General features: G+C 41.1%; 1 protein-coding gene across 3 annotated transcripts in view; it reads left to right on the top strand.

Annotated features, from left to right (window-relative positions):
• Positions 1 to 5,358: 5,358 nt before the first annotated feature.
• PTPN3 (protein tyrosine phosphatase non-receptor type 3) overlaps positions 5,359 to 18,530 on the top strand; it is a 175,030-nt gene continuing 161,858 nt past the window's right edge. For 2 of the 3 annotated variants that reach the window (XM_071736821.1, XM_071736819.1), the window contains exon 1: positions 5,360 to 5,542. In XM_071736821.1, the coding sequence (XP_071592922.1) occupies positions 5,416 to 5,542 (127 nt within the window). In that variant the 5' untranslated portion in view covers positions 5,360 to 5,415. Of the gene's footprint in view, positions 5,543 to 18,530 lie in introns of all 3 variants that reach the window. The other variant, XM_071736820.1, reaches the window with a different exon arrangement.

The raw sequence follows: 18,530 nt of genomic DNA, 5'->3' as shown, positions 1-18,530 counted from the left end.
GAGAATTTAATGCTTGAAAACCAGTCTTCTATATTGTTCCCTATCTCAACAGACAGGATTAGGCATTGCAACTGCACACAGAGTTAACTGGAAATCTGTGTGTGCTGGCAGCACTTTATTACTGGATTCATTATTCTGCATGGTTTTGCCCTTGCAAGTACTGCAACTGCCTCCTTTTTGCCCTATGCAGTCTTTTTGTTTCCCTGTTTTTAAGTCTGAGGTTTGAATCTGTTCACATCTCCTTTGTTTAAACACATCCCTCATACCTTCAGGTGTGTTTGCTGATCCCTTTGAGCTGAAGCTAGAAAAAAAATAGTGCTGGATAAACAGCACGGTTGCATCACCCTCAAAGGGAGTGGGAAAGCACATCACTGCCTTGTGGCCTTTTGTCCCTGGATCCCTTCAGGTTTCTGCAGCAGCTCGCCAGGCTGATTTCAGCCTGATGGCTTTTCCTTATTAATCTAAAGGAACTGGCAGCGTAGGAGGGAAATCTTTGATAGTAGTGTTGAATGGGCAAGTATTTAAAGCTGCATTTCTTGAAAAGACTCCAGATGAAGCACCCAGTGTGCCAAGTTACCTCGCTGCTGTTTGCTCTGCAGAAATCTCTACTGTGTCTGACAGCAGGCACGTGTCACAAAGAAGTCACCCTGCCAGTGGGTGCTTGAATTAGATTTTGCCTAAAAATATGTGATGGCTTTATATTTGTGATCCTGAGAGATCAAAATGTTGAGTCACTGCTCAATTTAGACTTAAAAAGAAACCGGAAAAAAAACCCAAAAAAAAAAGCCCAACCCATTACAGCAGTTTTATATCATCTTCAAGGAATCTTGTTCTGTGAAAATTTCAAGTGTTCCACACAGGTCCCATACTTTGGCTTCTAGGCAGTGACATGTTCAGCAGTGGTATTATTGTTGTGTATTGCCTTGTGGCTCTGCTGGCTTTTCTAGGGTCCAAGTAATGGATATCAGGAGGAGGAAATATGTCCCAGGGTCTTCCTAGCATTTGCAGGGCACAGATCAGTGGAAAGTGTTCATCCCCCTATTTGATAAAAGAAATGGAAAAGTGCAGCCAGAAGAATAAATACAAGCTGTTTCATTTTGTGCAGTGCCTGTAAAGTATAATTCATCTTCATAGAATTATGGAATGATTTAGGCTGGAAGGGACCTTAAAGATCATCTAGTTCCAACGCCCTTGCCATGGGCAGGGACACCTCCCTTTACACCAGGCTGCTCAAAGCCCCATCCAGCCTGGCCTTGAACACTTCTAAGGATGAGGCATTCACAACCTCCCTGGGCAACTTGTGCCAGGGTCTCACCACCCGTACCCTGAAGAATTTATTCCTAATGTCTAACCTAAATCTACTCTGTTCCAGCTTAAAACCATTACCATACCTTAACCTTCAACAAGACCAAGTGCAGGGTCCTGCAGCTGAGACCCCCAGCAAAGGAGGAGATGGAGCTGTTGAAGCAAGTCCAGAAGAGTGCCACATAGATCATCATAGGTCTGTAGCACCTCCTACAAAGAGAGACTGAGAGAGTTGGTGTTCTTTTGTCTGAAGACTAAAGGTCCACTCCAGGGAGACCTTCAAGCAGCCTTCCAGTACCTGAAGAGGGTATGCAGGAAATCTGGGGAGGAACTTTTCACATGGGCCTGTAGTGATAGGACAAGAGGGGGATGGTTTTAAACTAGATTTAGACTCCATATAAGGAAGAAATTTTTAACAATGAGAGTGGTGAAAACTGCCCACAGAGGTGGTAGACCCCATCCCTGGAAAGAATCAGAGTCAGGTTGGACAGGGCTCTGAGCAATGTAATCTCATGGAAGATGTCCTTGCTTACTGCAGGGGGTTGGACTAGATGACCTTTGAAGGCTCAATCCAACCCAAAGCATTCCATGACTCTGTGATATTCAGGATTTCATCTTCATTTTGTATTGGGTGAGAGAATTATTACCTGAAGTGTAAAACTTGTGCTGTTTAAAGAAACAATTGCTTAAACCTGCTCTATTTTATGCCAGTTGGGGTCCACCCTCAGGCTTTTGGCATATTCCCAAATCAGCCTTGAACTGGATACCCTTTGATCAGTTCCATGGAAAGCTAATGACACATAACTATAGGTTGTGGCCAGATACTGGGGTGAGGGACAAATGCAGCATTATAGGAAAGCAGGTGAGAGCATGACTTGATTACTTTGTCACTGCAGTGACAGAAGTAGACAAGTAGCAATTGCACAGTTACTGTAAACCTGCACTTTTTTTTCAGACAATGATTATAATTACAGATATGAGCTTCTTGGAAGATCCACCACACCAATTATGAGATGTTTGTCATTTGAACACTCTTTGCAATAACTCACATACAAATGCATCCATCAGTTTGGATGCTTGGAGTCTGTGCAAAGATATGAATGGCTGCTACCACTTCATACTTTAATTTTGTGATCACAACATGCTCTTTTATGTAAACTTGACCCTTGCTAGTAGTTTTTGCTGCAGTTGACAGGACTCACCTAGGTCACTTAGATTATTAGATGGTTTTCAGATTTTTAGGATCTGATGTTTAACCAAATGCATTCACTCATCCAAACGTTACCTCAAGCATCACAAAGCTGAGCTTCAGCTGCCATTTTTCTCCTGTAAAAAGCTGGAATTGACTCACACTGTGCCTTCTGTTTTCAAAGTCTGGGTAATAGCTTTAATTCCCAGCCTGTTTCATTTACAGGCAGAACTACAGCTCAAAACAGAGAGAGAAGCAAATGTTTATAAAGGATTTCTTGTGCAATTTCTGTATTATCTCTATACAATAAGCTTTTCTATTTTTTCCTAACAGTCCTTTCCACTGAAATTCAAATCACACCCTGCTAATCTGGTACCCAGGATGAGTTTACTAATGTCATAAGTATGTGATTACTGGGAAGTTACCTACTGCAACTGTACTGTGTATTCAGACAACACAGATAAATACACATCCTTCTGCAAATGCACTTCCGTGAGTTTCTGAGCTTGTAGCTCTATGTGATTCCCTTTTTACTGTAAATCATCAGTGCAGTAACCTTAGGACATCTTAGGATGGGGCTCTGAAGTTAATGGATGATGGAGCAAGAGGCAAGGAGGTTATACATTTACCATTCTCCTGGTCTGTAATAAACATGGCTGGCCATGTTAAGTCATGTAGAGAATGACTTCAAGACTCAGGTAAGCTTTCAGAACGTGCCAGGGTTAACATGCAATCAAGGGGCATTTCACAAATAGCTATTACCCCACAGTCACTTATCTTCAACTGCAGCTTAATCTCTAGTCTATCGTTCATGTGGAGAACTAACAAGAATTTTAGTCTAAGTAGGACAGTGGAAAAAAAGAATTCTATTGAGAACTGTGGTACAGGAAAGGGTGCTAGGGGTGGGGGGCAAAGGAATAACTTTGTTTCATCACAGGCAACACAGACAATATAAATCCTGAAAGTTTTTGCAAGTCTGGCTTAGTTTTCAACCTTGTACAGGTCCTCAGTCTATCATCTCAAGGGTATTGCCATCACTTGAGATGTCTTCAGGCTTAGTGTGAAAGTGCATGGATTATAGCAACAGAAGCAAAGGCAGAAGAGCAAATGCATCTCCATCCTGCTCTTCTTCCAGCCCAGAAGTCTTCTGGAGTAGGTGAAAAATCATTTGCACTAAACTCCAGGAGAAATTTAACTCACTGTCATGTCCTTTACAATCATCCCTATTGTGGAAGACTTCTCAATGAGCAACTATGTAGAAGTAGGATGAACAGAAGCACCACTTTCCTTTTATTTGCTGGAGTACTGAAACAAGCTCAGGGCTCCCATGTGAGTGAATTCCGCCTCTGGAAAATGCAACTTTGCATCAATCTGTTCAAGCTTACCTGCACATGAAAAAAAACCCAATCTTTGCAAGCTTTGTTAAGTTTTAGTTTTCAAAGAGAGACAATGAGAAAGAGGATGACTATTTAGACCTATTGAGTATAATTAAGTACTCATAGTCTGCAAACTGAGAGATTTTATTTAGCCAGGTAAGAGGAAACTGCCATGTTATGTCATTTTCCACTGAGGAACCCCTGGTGGACTTGCTGTTCCCGAGAGGGTGTAATGTTCCTAGAATTGAGAACTGATTTAGGTTTTCCTTCCAGCATTTCGCTGTGAAAACAGAAACTGAACTTTTGCCAAGCTCTATAGGATTATCTTTTAAAATAATTATTGTTCCAGTAAAGCCACGCTCCTCTTAAAACACAGCACTTTACATGCATGCAATCCCACACAGTCACATTGTTTGCCCCATCCCAATATTTTACAAGTGTGCAATAATGATAGTTTCCTCTTTCATGCTGCTTTTGTACATAGATTTCAAAGCATTCTCCAAAGAAAGGGAACTATAATTATGCATGTGTTAGAGATGGGAAATCAGACACACTGAGAGGCAAGGTAATTTGCTAAAGGTGACAGGGCAAATTAGAGGCAGAGTCAGGCATAAATTGCACATCTCCTGCTTTCTGGTTCCTTCTTAGCCAGTCTTGCTTGCATTTGGCAGTGTATCATGAACTTGCAAGAGCAGCAGCAGTAAGAAATTGCAGTGGGGGTGCTGAGATGTGGTACTGCCCTTATGTGAAACTGATGCAGGTCTTAATGAGGGCCCACCTGAAATCTCTCTTGGTCAAGAGGATAACAGATAAATGGTAAGTGAGCTGTGAGGGGCTTGCAGGGTAGTGTTGAAGGTTCCTCAGTATGTCTGGGATAGGTAGGCAGGGGCTGCTGAAAGGCAGAGCAGACTTTGAGGTTACTGCATGAGGGAAATCCTCTCTGCAAGCACAGAGGCAATGTTAACCTTGTGTTCCTGGGGATGCATTTCTCAGAAATCAGGTCCACATAATTTGTTCACAGCAGCAGCCAGAGTCGATGCTCATGAAGACAGAGGCCTCCATAGCAGAGATGCTGAGTTGTTTTGTCCCACAATAAATTGTGCCTTGGGGAGAGGCAGTGGCAGCCCTTGCCACCTGGGTGCACAGCAGGAGGATTCTTGCTCTCCCACAGCCCAGGAGCAGCTGAATTATACCGCTAGCTGTGGTTTATTTGGCAAGTAAGATTGATTGAAAATTATTTCCTGTATATTCCCAAGCCCAGCAAGTAGTTTCCCTTTAAAGTGCACCAGCTGTGACATTCAGTAGGTTCTGTAATTTCAAATGAGGCGCTAAGAGACTACTCCTTTCAACAACTTTTTTTTTTTTTTTTTTTTTTTTTTTTTTTTTTTTTTAATGAGGGTGGGTACCTGTTGCAATGAGTCAATTAAAACTCTTCTGACACACAAGATGTGCCTTGCCAGACCTGTTTCACAGGTTTCTCTGGAGGGAGGATAACATGTGACAGCACACAGAAGCCACGAGTGCTGGAGAAGATCAGAAGCCTGCATGAGTGAGCTTACCTTCCCAAAATATTTTCTTAAAGCACTATTCACAAGACCACTCACCTCTGCAACAGGCAGCACCATGGTGGAGCAAGAGATGCTGCTGTCGTGTGCTTATCCTCAAGAAAAGTGTAAGTGACCAAATATGATTTTTTATAAGAAATGAAAACAGGGCACTGGCAAAAAGAAAGGAAAGAAATGATCTAGCTTGTATAATTGAAAAAACTGAGGGAGTAGAGGGGAAGTGCTGAAATGAGGAAATAAGGAAGCTATTAACTTTATATTGTAGGCATGCAACTGAAATACAATTAGTGGACTTACAAGCAAAAGAAAGGATTCTTGCATGAAGAGCTCTGATATAAAAGCCACTTGAAGAAACTTGTTTTAATCTTTGACTTTCTGCTTGTATTTTCAAAGTGCTGTAGTGTGGGGCTGCTTGTGTGGTGGAGAATGTGAACAATGAGCTTTGATTTAGTAGCTTGAGCAGCAGACTGCAGTGCTGTGAAAGCATTTTCTAGAAAGGCATAGGATGATTAAAAGAATGTGGGGTTTTTTGTTTATTTGTTTCTTTGAGAATGCAAAGCCTTTTTTTCCTAATCCTGTATCCAAATGTCGGCTTAGAGTTATGATGGTACAGTGCAAATATTCCCAAATCCATCTCTTCTTCCCCAAATGAAGCTGTCACAGACCTTTACTAATCAAAATTTTACCTCAGTTACTAGAAAATGTAAAACAGACAAAAAAGATCAAACAAACAAATCTGTACATGTTGGTTTTTAAAATCATTAGAAATGTTTTTAAAGGCTTCTGAAAAAAACACCAAGTCAGATTTCCAGCGTGCCAAAAATGAGTATGACAGAAAGGTAGAAATGTAGCTGACTACAATGCAGTTGGGTAGCTAAGTCTGGACTGAACTTGTCTGAACAAACTACTCAGCAGAAGTAGAAATGGAACTATCATGTCCTGAAGCTGCTTCAGTACACTGCCAGAACAGAGTTCAGTGCAAAAAAAGCCTTCTCTCTTTGAACTCCAGAAACTTTGCCTTTTGAATGGCCCAACTTGCTCTGGCAATGTCACGAGGATATTATTTAAAACTTCAGATGAAAGGATAATCTTTGTTCAGGATTTAAAATTGTCACTTTGGGCAGGGCTTTATGATGGTTATCCAGAGCGGAATAGGACAGGGATGTCAGAAAATATGCATTTTATTTCTGGAGAGATATTTTCTATTTTGTCTTGTTTTCTGCTCTCTAAGAAGTCCCACATGCAAAAGGAGACAGTTAAAAGATCTTCCCTATGTACAGTGTCCTACTGAGCTGACTTAGGAACCAGCCCGCTTGTAACCTACTGACTGTAACGGAGTTTAAATGAAACTTGGAATTGTTATATTTGTGCTGTAAAAAAAAACAGTGATATTTTCCTTTTTGCTGCCTAGTGTCCTGTTAAAGGTTTTTAGAAAGCAGGTTTACAGTAATTTATCTTTAGCTTTGCTGTAACATAAGCAATATAAGTGAGTGGTTTTCTCTTTAATGGTCTGATTTTTTTTTTTTCCTTCTTTTCTGTGGTTCACTTCAATGTTAAAAAGAAAATGAGAGTCTCACTGGGTTAAAATCATCCAGTTGCCATCTGTGGAAGGCATGAAGGTGACTAGAGCTCTCAAATTGCTCAGTTTTATATATGAAATGTAACTTTATACTGCGTGTCCTTGTTTTTATATCTGTGTAAGAGAAAAAGGAAGATTTCTCACTCTCAAGTCTGGCCCTCAGTTTTGCAGAAATGCGCCATGTGGCACTGTAGAGGCTGAAAAAATTGCTTGGAAAAATCAAATCCAATTCAAAGGAGGAAGGAAGCCATGTAATACCTCAGGATGGGTGAGCTGGGTCCTCTAATTACTGCTGGTGCCATGAATCAGCAGTGACCCCCCTTAAAGTAGTGGAGTTATCCCATGGGCTGAAGGAAGGACTACGTGTAGGACCAACCTTGTTGCATGTAGAGTATTAAGAACTAGCCAGGAATAGGTAGTGCATTTACCTGGCATGCTAAAAAGACAAACTAAGTACTGAAAAGGCCCATTCTAGCTGTAAGAAGTCAAATTGTGCCTCAGGTGGCAAGAGACTTAAGCTCAAAACTAGATGTTTTTTTCAGCTGGTCCAAAAGATCATAGCACTGCAGATTTTCACTTCTAAATAAAAAACAAGATCCTTCAAGAAGTCTTTTCTGCTAAGGAAAAGGGGCATGGTACATCTTTGGGACTCTGCAGCTACTCATTGGAAGCCACTGGTTTTTGTGTCTTTGCTATGTGAAGTCAATCAAGAACTCAAAACTTTGTACCTGAACTAGTTGGCCATGACAACACATTTGCTTGTGTCTCTGCCTAATGTTATTTTTCTCCCTAAATGTCTTTCAAGAAAAAACTAAGACATCTATAGGTTGGTTGGTTTGGGGTTTTTTGTTTTGGTTTGGGGTTTTTTTGGTTGGTTTTTTTTTTTTGGTGCTCCAAGATACACCAGGATGGTTACAACACTAAAAAATGAGCCCATACTTAGTAATGAGACATGTTTTTCATAGGTCCAGGAAGGTTGAATGTTGTCAGGCTGGGGCATTTACTCCACAGGTGAATATTGCTCTTTCCTTGTGAATTTTAGCTGGGTTTTTCTGTGGTTTCATGCTGTTGGGTCAAACTATTGATTAGCATCAGATTAACATCAGGTATCTCTCCAGGAGGTTTCTCTCATGACAGATATGACAAGACCAGGAAGAGAGAATGTCCTGAAACATCAGCATAGAGGTTAAGATCCCATAAGATCCTACCATCTCTCTGTGGTTTTGTTTTGGGTTTTTTCCTATCTCAAAAACTATTAATTGTCAAAACAACATTGTGGGAGGTGTATATGTTCTGTTTAGGCACAGCTACCTAACTATTCTCAGTACACAGTCCTCATCAGCCTCTTAGAGCTCTCTGAAAAGCCTGCCTTGGCAGAGATGGTTTGCAAAGGAAAATATACTAAATTAGCTGTTACAATGGATTTTACTCCTCTTAGGGAGCAAGATGTAGGTAACAAATGCATTTTCTTCTGGAACTTCTCAACTGTGACAAAGTCCTGGGTACTCCTAAATAGCTGCTTGCAAATGTATGTTTCAGAAGTAAATAATAGAAGCTATTTTTGCACTTCTCCCTCTGTGCTATTGATTATTTTAATATTGATTTCATAATCTTTCATGTATTTTGAGTATCTTCTGTTAGTCTGTTCCTTTTGGTAGTATTTTGAGATACCCAGAGCCCAGCCCAGGAGGAGAAAGAAAGTAACTTTAGACAAAACAAAACTATTCTGAACAAATTTTTCAAAAGACAAAACACTTGTGCTTGTATTTTAATTAGCAGTAGTAATTAATTGTCTGACAGAATTTATTTTTTTCAACCTTGTCAAATGTCAATCACCTTTAAATTGAAACAAAGCAAGGAAATTTCAACCCAAAAGGTTTATGTTTGGAGTACGGGATTTTTGTTTGATTTTCTTCTCTTTTTTTATTATTATGTTTTTCCAGCCATGAAATGTCAAACTTACACTTTCAGGGTGGCTTAGTTTCAGATTACAAAAAAAAAAAAAAAAAAAAGGTTCTAAATCTAATATGCTTCTTTCTCACTTGATAAGAGCAGAGATGTGGAATCATGCATGTGCTGATGGGAAAATGTGGGAAGTCTCTGCTCTCTTATTTTCCTGAGGAGACAAAAATGTGGTGATTGGGTGGATGAGTCTTTAAAAAGTTCTTCTCCGGAGCAGTTTTTCTAGACATTTGCTTATCCTCAACCTCATTTGTGTATTTTCAAAGCTAAAATATTTTCTTTGATAATATCACAATGCATTTTTTATTTACTTTGACCATTTAAATGAATTATCACCCTCAAAACAGGAGCAATTCCCTATTAACAACCTCACCAACTTTTCTGACTCACCTACCAAATTTGTCAATAAAGACTTCAGATTTTTTCTTTGTTTTCTTGTTTTTGGATTGTGGATTGACATATTAAATCCTGTCAAAACTAAGAACTGGTCCCAGGTGAGCCACAAGAAAAGCAGCCTCAGTTATCTCCCCATGGACCTTTTAAAGATCTGCTAGGGAGTCAACTTTCCAGTTAATGCACAGTTTAGATCAAAATGTCAAGCTATGTTAAATCAAGTGTCTTGGAGAAATCAAAGGATTCTGTCCCAATACAGTTGCTGTTCTTGAACAAAACTGTCATATTGTCAAAACATGAAGTTTATTTAAGGAAATCTGTTTTCCAGGGAGCTGCGCTGCCTGATTGTCAGCTTTTTTTTTTCCCCCTCTGATTTTTTGATGACTTGCCAGATGAACACATTAGTGTGTGTCAATCCAATCTATAGCTGTAGTCTGCTAATAGGAAATGAAGTCTGCATCACTCCTTACCTTTTGGAGATCAAACTGAAAACCAAAAGTAATAAACATGTTCTTTATATGCTCTCATCTTAGTACCACACTGGAAGAAATTTCCGTGTGAATTCCTCTCTGTTGACTTATCTTTGGAAGAAAGACTTATGCAATTACAAGGGTGGAGCCCAGGTAGAAATATAGGGACAATTGTACCAGTCCAAGGTCACTGAGAATTATACAGGGGGAAACTTTAAGTTATGCTCATGCTGAATAGATGGGCCACTAAAATACTTCTCTGAAAAATTCATGAAGTGGGTATAGCCAGTGCTGGCTACTCCTTTTGCACACAGGAGATCTTCCTTGTCTCAGTTACGTGCCAGGCTCAGCTGGAAAAGGAGCTGGAGTCAACACCCAAGCTCCTCAGGATCCTCTGGGGGCCTGGCAGCTGCATAAAGGCTGCTCAGGAACCTGGAGGATGCAGGGATCTTGCCCACACGGTGTCCTGGTGTTTAATGTTTTGCTGTTTCTGCTGCTGTGGTAACGTGGGTGGGAATGTGAGGAGCAGCTGGAGGCATTCAGTTCCCTGTGCTGGAAGATGGGCTCAGAGGGACACAGTGAGGGGCTGGCCCAGGCTGGCTTTGTGAGGAAGGAAGGACAGTGATGTGGAGGAAGAAAACAGCAGCAGGAAGTTTAAAATGGGCTTGGAATATTTTGCCGTGCTGCTCAGCAGAGACTTCGTGCCTCAGATGTGCATGTAGCTATGGTCTGCTGAGCTGCTGGGTCTGGATAGGTTTCTGAAACTTTGGAGAGTTTTTTTCTTCATCACATTTGTGAGCTTGCTGCTGCACTGGATTTCCAGGTGATAGAGGTTCTGCTGCACTGGCCACATGGAGGTGTTGGTAGTGAGGGCTTTGCTCGCTTGTATTTAATCTTCACTGTCCTATTGTGTGACCTTGCCTTTAAAAAAAAAAACCAAAAAACAAAAAACAGTTCTGCTATCATATTTTTGACCCTGTTATGCTGCCTATTGTATCACCTCTACATCAAAGTTGTGACAGGGTAACTGAGAGAAAAACTTTGCATGGTGTTTCTTTCCATAGGGATGGTCTAGCTTGGAGCACTCAAGTCTGCAGGGAGATTAATCTCTTGCCTCCTATAAAAATGAGCTCAGTGCCAAATCCTGATCTGGGATTTGACCCAACTAAGACACTTAAGACTAAAATCCCAATGAAGCTAGTGGTGATTAAGTTCAAGGACTTACTTGCTCTTAAGTTTGCCAGGAGCTTGGAGATGTATTTCTGTGCTTGTCCTGAGTGTCCCAGTCTTGGAGGATTTGAGTGAGCAGTTGAAGATTTGCTTTTTGAAGGTTTCCCTAAGCCTACTGTAGGGATAGTCAACCCACACGTGTCCTTAGCTTTCAGGGACTTATTTCTCACCTTGTCACATGCAGTGGCTGTTGCTGTTTGCTGCTGAAATGCAAAATTTCTCTCCTCTGCCCAAGTACAACGTTGCAGCCTCCTTATTTACTTAGAGGACGTGGTAATTTTCATTCCTGATTTGAACAGGAAATATTCAGATATATTTGGACTTGTACATATATTTAGGTTCAAATCTATTCAGGTTCTTTAGAGAAGGTTTGGCCAGCAGGAGGGAGGTTACTCTGGCACCATGCAGCCCCATTCCAGCTGTGTCACCAGTGCTCCAAGCAGAGTGGACTGGCCAGAGTTTTAGTTGCCATGCTGGGATCTCTTCTTGTAGTTAACATAACACCCCCTTTGGTTAAAACACAGAAAATCAAGCGTAGACAAGGACCAGAAACCTGGCTGTCCTCATGCCAGGTGAGCGTCCTGAGCATGAGGAAACACGACTCGGTTGCTTAATATGCTCTTTCTCTTCATGGACTAATGAATCTTGAATTGCTTTCTGCACAGTTGCAGCTGGAGGATGAGGATCATATCCCTCCAGCCCACTCATACTGACCTACTTTAGAGCAGCTTAATTGTACAGTCTCTGGGGAAGGGGGGTGCTGAAGCCCCCCCACCCACACACATTGTTCAGCTAAAGCAGGGAGCCAAACATAGGACATCCACTTCCCCGGGTTACAGCTTCAGCAGCAGGATGATGTTATATTAATGTGGGGCAATCCTGGCAAATGGAATGTTAAAAATGTTAAAAAGCATGGGGTCTGCTCATTTCTCTGCAGGAAAAAAAAAAGCCCATACAGCTGTATTTTGGAAGACATTTATTTGGTTTGCCAATCCCAACCAAATGGGAGTATCTCCTTGTAGGTCTGCCAGGTGGGCTTTAAGATTCCTCTCCCCAGCCAGAGAGCTTTTTTTGGCTAGGTGCAAGCCAAAGATGGATGCTAAACTGCTTGGAGTTTAGCTAAACTGCTAAACTGCTAAAGATGGATGCTTTAAGCAAGATGGATGCTAAACTGCTTGGAGTTGTTATTGCAGGCACCTGACACTCTTTAGGCACTTGGTAGATCTCTTGCTCAGGAATCAGACTCTGCTCAAAGGCCTGAGACCTTAAATATGGGGTATTGCACCAACAACTTATGCTGAGTCACCTAAGCCCTTTATTCAATTTGCCCCAGTGCATTTTTCAGGCTTATTTGCAGAGCAGCAGGTATTATTGCCAGCAGTAACTGGGTTAATAACAGGGCCTCTGAGAAAGAAAGCAATTTGTAACACCTGTGATGCTTTGACTGAAACATGTTCATTATCTGCGTTCCCAGTTATGTAATAAGCAGAACAATAAAAAAAAATTAAAAATATGACTTCTCTTCGCAGAAATCTCTGTGGTGCCTGCTGCCTGGATATGGCCACTGTATCCGGTTTGCTCAGTACTTGCACAGTTACAGTTGCCTGGAATGTCCTCAGCAGAATGCCCCTTGAGTTTTAGTAACCAGGCATGGATTAGACAAAAAAAAAAAAAAAAATAAAGCAAATGCCAAAAAAAGAAAACAAAAATATTAAAAATTAGAGATTTCTCTTCCTTGTACACAGACAGTTGTTGCATGCTTGGAACCTGACAGATGTGATTAGCTGGCAAGTGGGTGAGAAAAAAAATCAGCATCTTAATTCATGTCAGGGGGGAGGGGTGAAGCTTTTTGCTTTGAGAAAAAGGTCTGAAAACTTTCAGAGCTGTTCTTAGCAGCTCCATAAGCAACATATGGTCCTTCCTGAGATTTTGACCAGTGTGGGACTCTGCCAAATGAAAGTTAAACAAAAGTTACCCTTACAAAAATATTTAGGAAGCCCTGTTTTAGAAGTGAGTGCACATGTTGGCTGTGACTCAGAGCACACCCACACACTGGGTAGACAGATAGCATCTAAACCACTAGGCAAGTTCCAATTCTTGCTCAGAAGGTCAAAAAAGCCTGGGAAATGGCCATTGCTCCTTTTCTTCTCAGCACAATTATTTTTTTCCAGATTACAGAGTCATTTTGGATGGCACAGCAGCAGTGAAGTCAACTGATTTATTGTCATAAACAATTGTGTTCCAAGTTGGGAACCAATTTTGTAATTCCTGGATTAAAGAATAAAGAAGGGATAAAAACCCCCAACAAAAGAAACACCAGCACAACAAAACCCAAACCCCAAACCTTTTCCTTTGGATTTATTTGTTGTAACATTTGTTTCTGCTCCGCAGAAACCACTGGGATCTGTAAATGTTTACTAGGAACATATTAGGTGGAAGAGAGATGAAAGACGAAAACTTTTTAGTAATACGCTTGTTTTTTCCAGAAACAGAGAAGGTCAAATCTGAGATTGTTTGGTTTTGTTTGTTTTTAATTTGGTATCATATTAGCAGAAACACAATAGCTCGAAGACCAAGACTGCCATATGCATTTCGCTTGGCTTCCACATATTGGAGCTGGCCTGTTTCCAAACTACCTATGAATAACATCCCTGCAGCTCCTCTGGTGTTGCCATGAAGATAACCAAAACCCACTCCTTCTTCCCTCCTTCCCATGCTGACAAGATGGGGTTTGGGGTTAGGGCTGACAGCACTAGGAGCCTTTACTAAGCCATAATTTAAGTTGTCCTGAAGTTTGCTAAGTTGTCCTGAAGTTCGAAGTACCTCCTATTCAGGAAAAAAAAAAATGTTATGAACCAAAAATGTCCATACTGATGCATGTCTTATGGCTTGTTACCAAAAAGGGTTTAATATAGCACTGGAAGTTTGTGGGTTATCCTGAAACCCTAAGTGGGTTCCTTTCTAGAAACCTCAGACGTTCACGCAATCTAAAACATGGATTAGAAGATTTGTGGAATCAAAACAAATGAAATAAAGCTCAAAGCTTCTAGAGGTGGCAAAAGAGAGAGGCAGAAGTAAGGTCGGACTGAAAAACAATTTTAAGACTTGCAGTCATGGTATCGCATAAAAAGCTGATTGCAAGCAGGAGCTGGCTAGTTAAGCAATATGCAACATTAAGTATTCTAAGTTAGCTCCAGGGGTTTTGTCTATGCTTCATTTGGTATTTTTACTGTCATGGTCCAGATAATGAGGAGGCAGATAATATACAGTGGGCATGGAGAGTGACAGCAGAGTCTGAGTAGAAGAAATACTTTTTCATTTTTCTTTTTAATGATAATGGAGGGAAAATGTCAGAAAATCATAATAATGTGAATTTCAGTAATGTAGAAACAGCCCCAAGCTATATTCACTTCTGCAGACTTGCCATGGAGAAAATACAACAGATTTACAAGATGCATGGCTGGTATTAATATTGCAGCTGTGCTGGCAAAGCACAGATTAGTTAAATCTTTATTAATAGCTAATCCTTACAAAACCATGGTTGGGAATACTAAGTCACCTTTATGGCTTGCAATTTGGATTTCTCTTCCAATACGGGTTTCTACTGAGCTGCCCATTGACCTCTGTGCTTCGGAGACAAATGGCCATACAATCCCCCTAGAGAATCCTCTGCCAGTGTTAAAAACTGCAGGAAAAAAAAAGAGAGAGGATAAAAAAGTAAAGGACAAGGATGAGAGTTCTTTTCTACCTTTCTTCCTCCTGCTGGTGCTGTGTCAGAGGTGGCCAAGAACTTGGACTACAGCTCCCACTTCATTCTCCTCTGTAAGACGAACACCTACAAGAGTGTCTAGAACCAGTGCTCAGTAAAACCTGCTTTTCTTCTGCATTTGCAGTGCCATTTCAACAAGCTGGCTCTTGTTCTCTTTTCCAGAGTAACTATCATGTATTCAACAGTGAGGCTGTTCTTGCCAAACATTTTTCTTATCAGGATTATGCATTTGCAAGATGAAATGTCAAAGAATCTGTATAATTAATCTTTTGAACTTTTCCTATTAATAAGTACAGAATTTTCCCTGACTTTGGAAATGGCTTCATTAACTCTTTTCCTTCAACACTGAGTGAAATTTTTGAGATTCTGCAGAATTATTTGGGTGACTGTTCCTATTTGGATTTTCCTGGTTTTTTATTCATAAACTCACAACAGCTTTCATTAAGAATATTTCATTTAAATTCAGTTTTTATTTATTGAATAAATGAGGGCAGGTCCTTTCCTTCCTCAAGCAGAGTAGTTCATGCTTAGAGAAAGCAATATTGGGGCATTTTGTTATGCTTCATTAAATCTAAATTACCCAGGGGAAAAAAAAAAAAAAAAAAAAAAAAAAAAAAGTAGTGCATTCCTGTAGGAGGTGTTGTGCTATCCGTGGGGATTGCCCTTGGGAGGAGTGAAGGGCCATTGGTGCTCCAGAGCTGCGGAGTTCCCCTGGGGTGCAGGGGATGTGCCATGGTCATGACACAGGACAGGCTGTCAGCACCTGCCTCCCTGTTGTTTTGTGACCCTGTGAGGTGACAGGAAGCTATTTGCCATCAAGGCTGTTTTAAGAGCTAGTAGTCATGGCTTCTATGACTGAAAGGCCTATAGAAACTGTGGTTCTTCCTCTGCCATTTCAGGTAAGTGCCTGTGGCATTTGTTTGGATGTTGTGGGAGGACTCAGGCAAATTGTCTTCCTTCCTTCCTTCCAGACCTCAGTGCCATAGTTTACTGTTTTTTCTACCCCTTCCTTGTTAGCTTTTTCTTCCTTTGCCATACCAGCTTGTTTTCCCTCGCTGTCAAACAGGGAGGGTCCTGCTCCTGGCAGTGGGAGCAGAAGACCTGGGATAAGGGCTGGTGGCCAAGTGCCTCGACATCTCCTATTCCCCAGGGAGGCCAGAAGGGTGGGATGGATGCCTTTTACCACCAAAGTGGGGAAGTGTGCCTGGCTTTCCACTGCCTGCACGTTCAGATGGGGGCATCCCAGCACTCAGTCCAAAGCTGTGTGCAATCGTGGTCTTTGTTACCTGTTGAACCTCAGGTACCACATTTATTATTTTGGAAGGAAAAAGGCCGGGCTGGAGTCCCACAGCTTTATTCAGACCAGCTCTCCATTAAAAACCCACTGGCATATTGGTGTTTATAGCTAAAGTGCCCCAGAAGAGTAAGATGAAAATACAATATTCTCACAGAACACAGAAGAAAGGATGAGCAGGTTTCGCCTTAAGCATCTTCTCAAAGGACAGCTTGGAGCTTGAGCTTGCCTGTCCCACAGGTCAGCCCATGGCAAAGGTCTCCTTGGGAGCAAATCTGTTCCCTTGGACAAGCCTGACATGGGTGAAAACTTGTGGAGAGCTGTCAAGCTGCTATGACACAGACATGTCAGGAAAAAGAGAGGGAGAAAGTACAGGTTCCTGGTGGTAGAGAGGACAATTTTTTCCAGGTTCTGCATGGACTTTTAAGTGAATATCACTGTTGTTTGTTTTTTTGCTATTTTTCTCTGCTGTATAAAGGCTCAGCAGCACTAGCAACTACCAGACAGCAATCCTCTCTCTTAGCTCTTGCTGGGAATGTCTGTATGTGTGAAGTGAATTCTTATTTTTCAGCACTACAAAAAGCAAGAAATAGGTGTCAAATACAAAAAAAAATGCATTTTAGCAATTTGAAGTGTACACGTATTAACACTGGAGCATATAATTTTCTTAAGTGTATTTGATTCCATTAAGGTGGATCTGATGACACATTTAATGCCCCAGGTCTGCAGTGTTTTTTTGAACAGTAACTTCTATTTCTACTCTGGTATTATTGCCTGCATTTTTAATGAGACCTATGAAACAGTATTCATCATATTAATTCCTCTGAAGTATTTTGTTAGTTCTAGGAAATGAACAAAAACTTATTATATAAAAGAAATACAGTGTGTATCTGAGACTTGAAGCAGAACATATTAGCAGTAATCAAGTTCATGCTTATTATCTTTACAGCCCCATAGGTGCATGTGTTGCTTTGTAGGCAAGTATAATGACAAGCCTGTGCTTTTTTTTCACTAGGCAATAATCTATCAGGTGACTCATTCCATCAGCTTGATTTTATATGCTCAGATAATCTAATATTGAAAACCTGGAAAGATGCAGCAGGCTAGTTATTGTGATGAGTAAGCAAACAGCACGCACCACATGTTGACACTGAAAAGGCAGGGCTGTATTTTAATCCCAGATGCACAGTTTATTATTTTCGTGCCACGTATTCTTTTAAAAAGTGGCCACCATGCCTTTTGCCAGATTAAATCTTGCTTATCCAAGGGAGAAAAACAGATCTGCAAGGCATTGTTTAAATCAAGTTCACCCCTACATCCTCTGAGAACATGTCAGCACCACGACAAAACTCTTTCAAATTCTTCCTCCCATAGCCATATTCCTTTCCTAAACTGGGGTGCAGGTGTTTGCAAAACATGAGTGTTGATCCCTAACAGAGTGATAAGGGAGAGAAAAAGAAGCTGAATACTGACAGCAGACTGCCTCTACTTGGCAAGTTCTGTGAGCCTGAAGGAAAGACAGCTATCAAACTGATCTTGATAAACTGAGCTTCTTCCCTCCAGATAATGCTTTCATAGTTTCCCACTGTTACTTCTCTACACGGAACAGATCTGCTGTGTTTTGTGTCAGATAAAATGAGTTAAACAGAAATCTGATTCATGAAACAGGAATCTTGAGAGGACAGACTTCCTGGAAAAAGGGAATCCTCTCTGGTCTGATTAGTGCTGATGATCCTGCTAGGAAGTAACATTTAATAAATAGCATACTATAGGCTGAATAACACCCAGTGTTATATAGGTGCAGTGGATGTTACCATTTCCCCTCTGGGCAAAGGGGCAGAGCAGCCTGCACATGTTAAGTGAAAAAGGGCAGTTCCTAGCCCAGCAGTTCACATGACTGTTTGTACATGGAAAATTTTACGTTATAAGGACATGGCAAATTCCTCCCTTGCTTTTTGTGCCACTGGAAGATGTGTCTACTGTGTCCAAGAGGAGTGTAGGGATTTTCCTGACTCTGAGCCACAAGACATCTGCTGGAGAACTAAAGGGAGGAGAATTTCTGTGAGTAATTGGTGGTGACGGATGACAACAGCTTCTCCAGGGCTGTGGGCTCCCTGCCATGGGAGGGGACCAGGCTAGCACAGAAATACCACCTTCCAAACAGCCTGCACTGCCTTCTTTCCTTGGATCCTGGGGGTCCTCCTGCCAGCTCTGTGCTCGACCCATCCCCATAGCAGAGGAGCTTGCAGCTGGAGACCCCTCGTATAGTGCTCCACTGACAAGTCTCTGCAAAGACAGTGTCAGGGTGGTTTTAGAATAAGATAACTTGTGGTACCTCTGGAAAAAGTACCTGTGATTTTTTTTTTTTTTTTTTTTTTTTTTTTTTTGTGTCATTGCA

The sequence above is a fragment of the Heliangelus exortis genome, chromosome 2 (assembly GCF_036169615.1).
Source record: "Heliangelus exortis chromosome 2, bHelExo1.hap1, whole genome shotgun sequence".
Taxonomy (NCBI): Eukaryota; Metazoa; Chordata; class Aves; order Apodiformes; family Trochilidae; genus Heliangelus; species Heliangelus exortis.
This window is presented reverse-complemented; position numbering and strand designations above follow the sequence as displayed.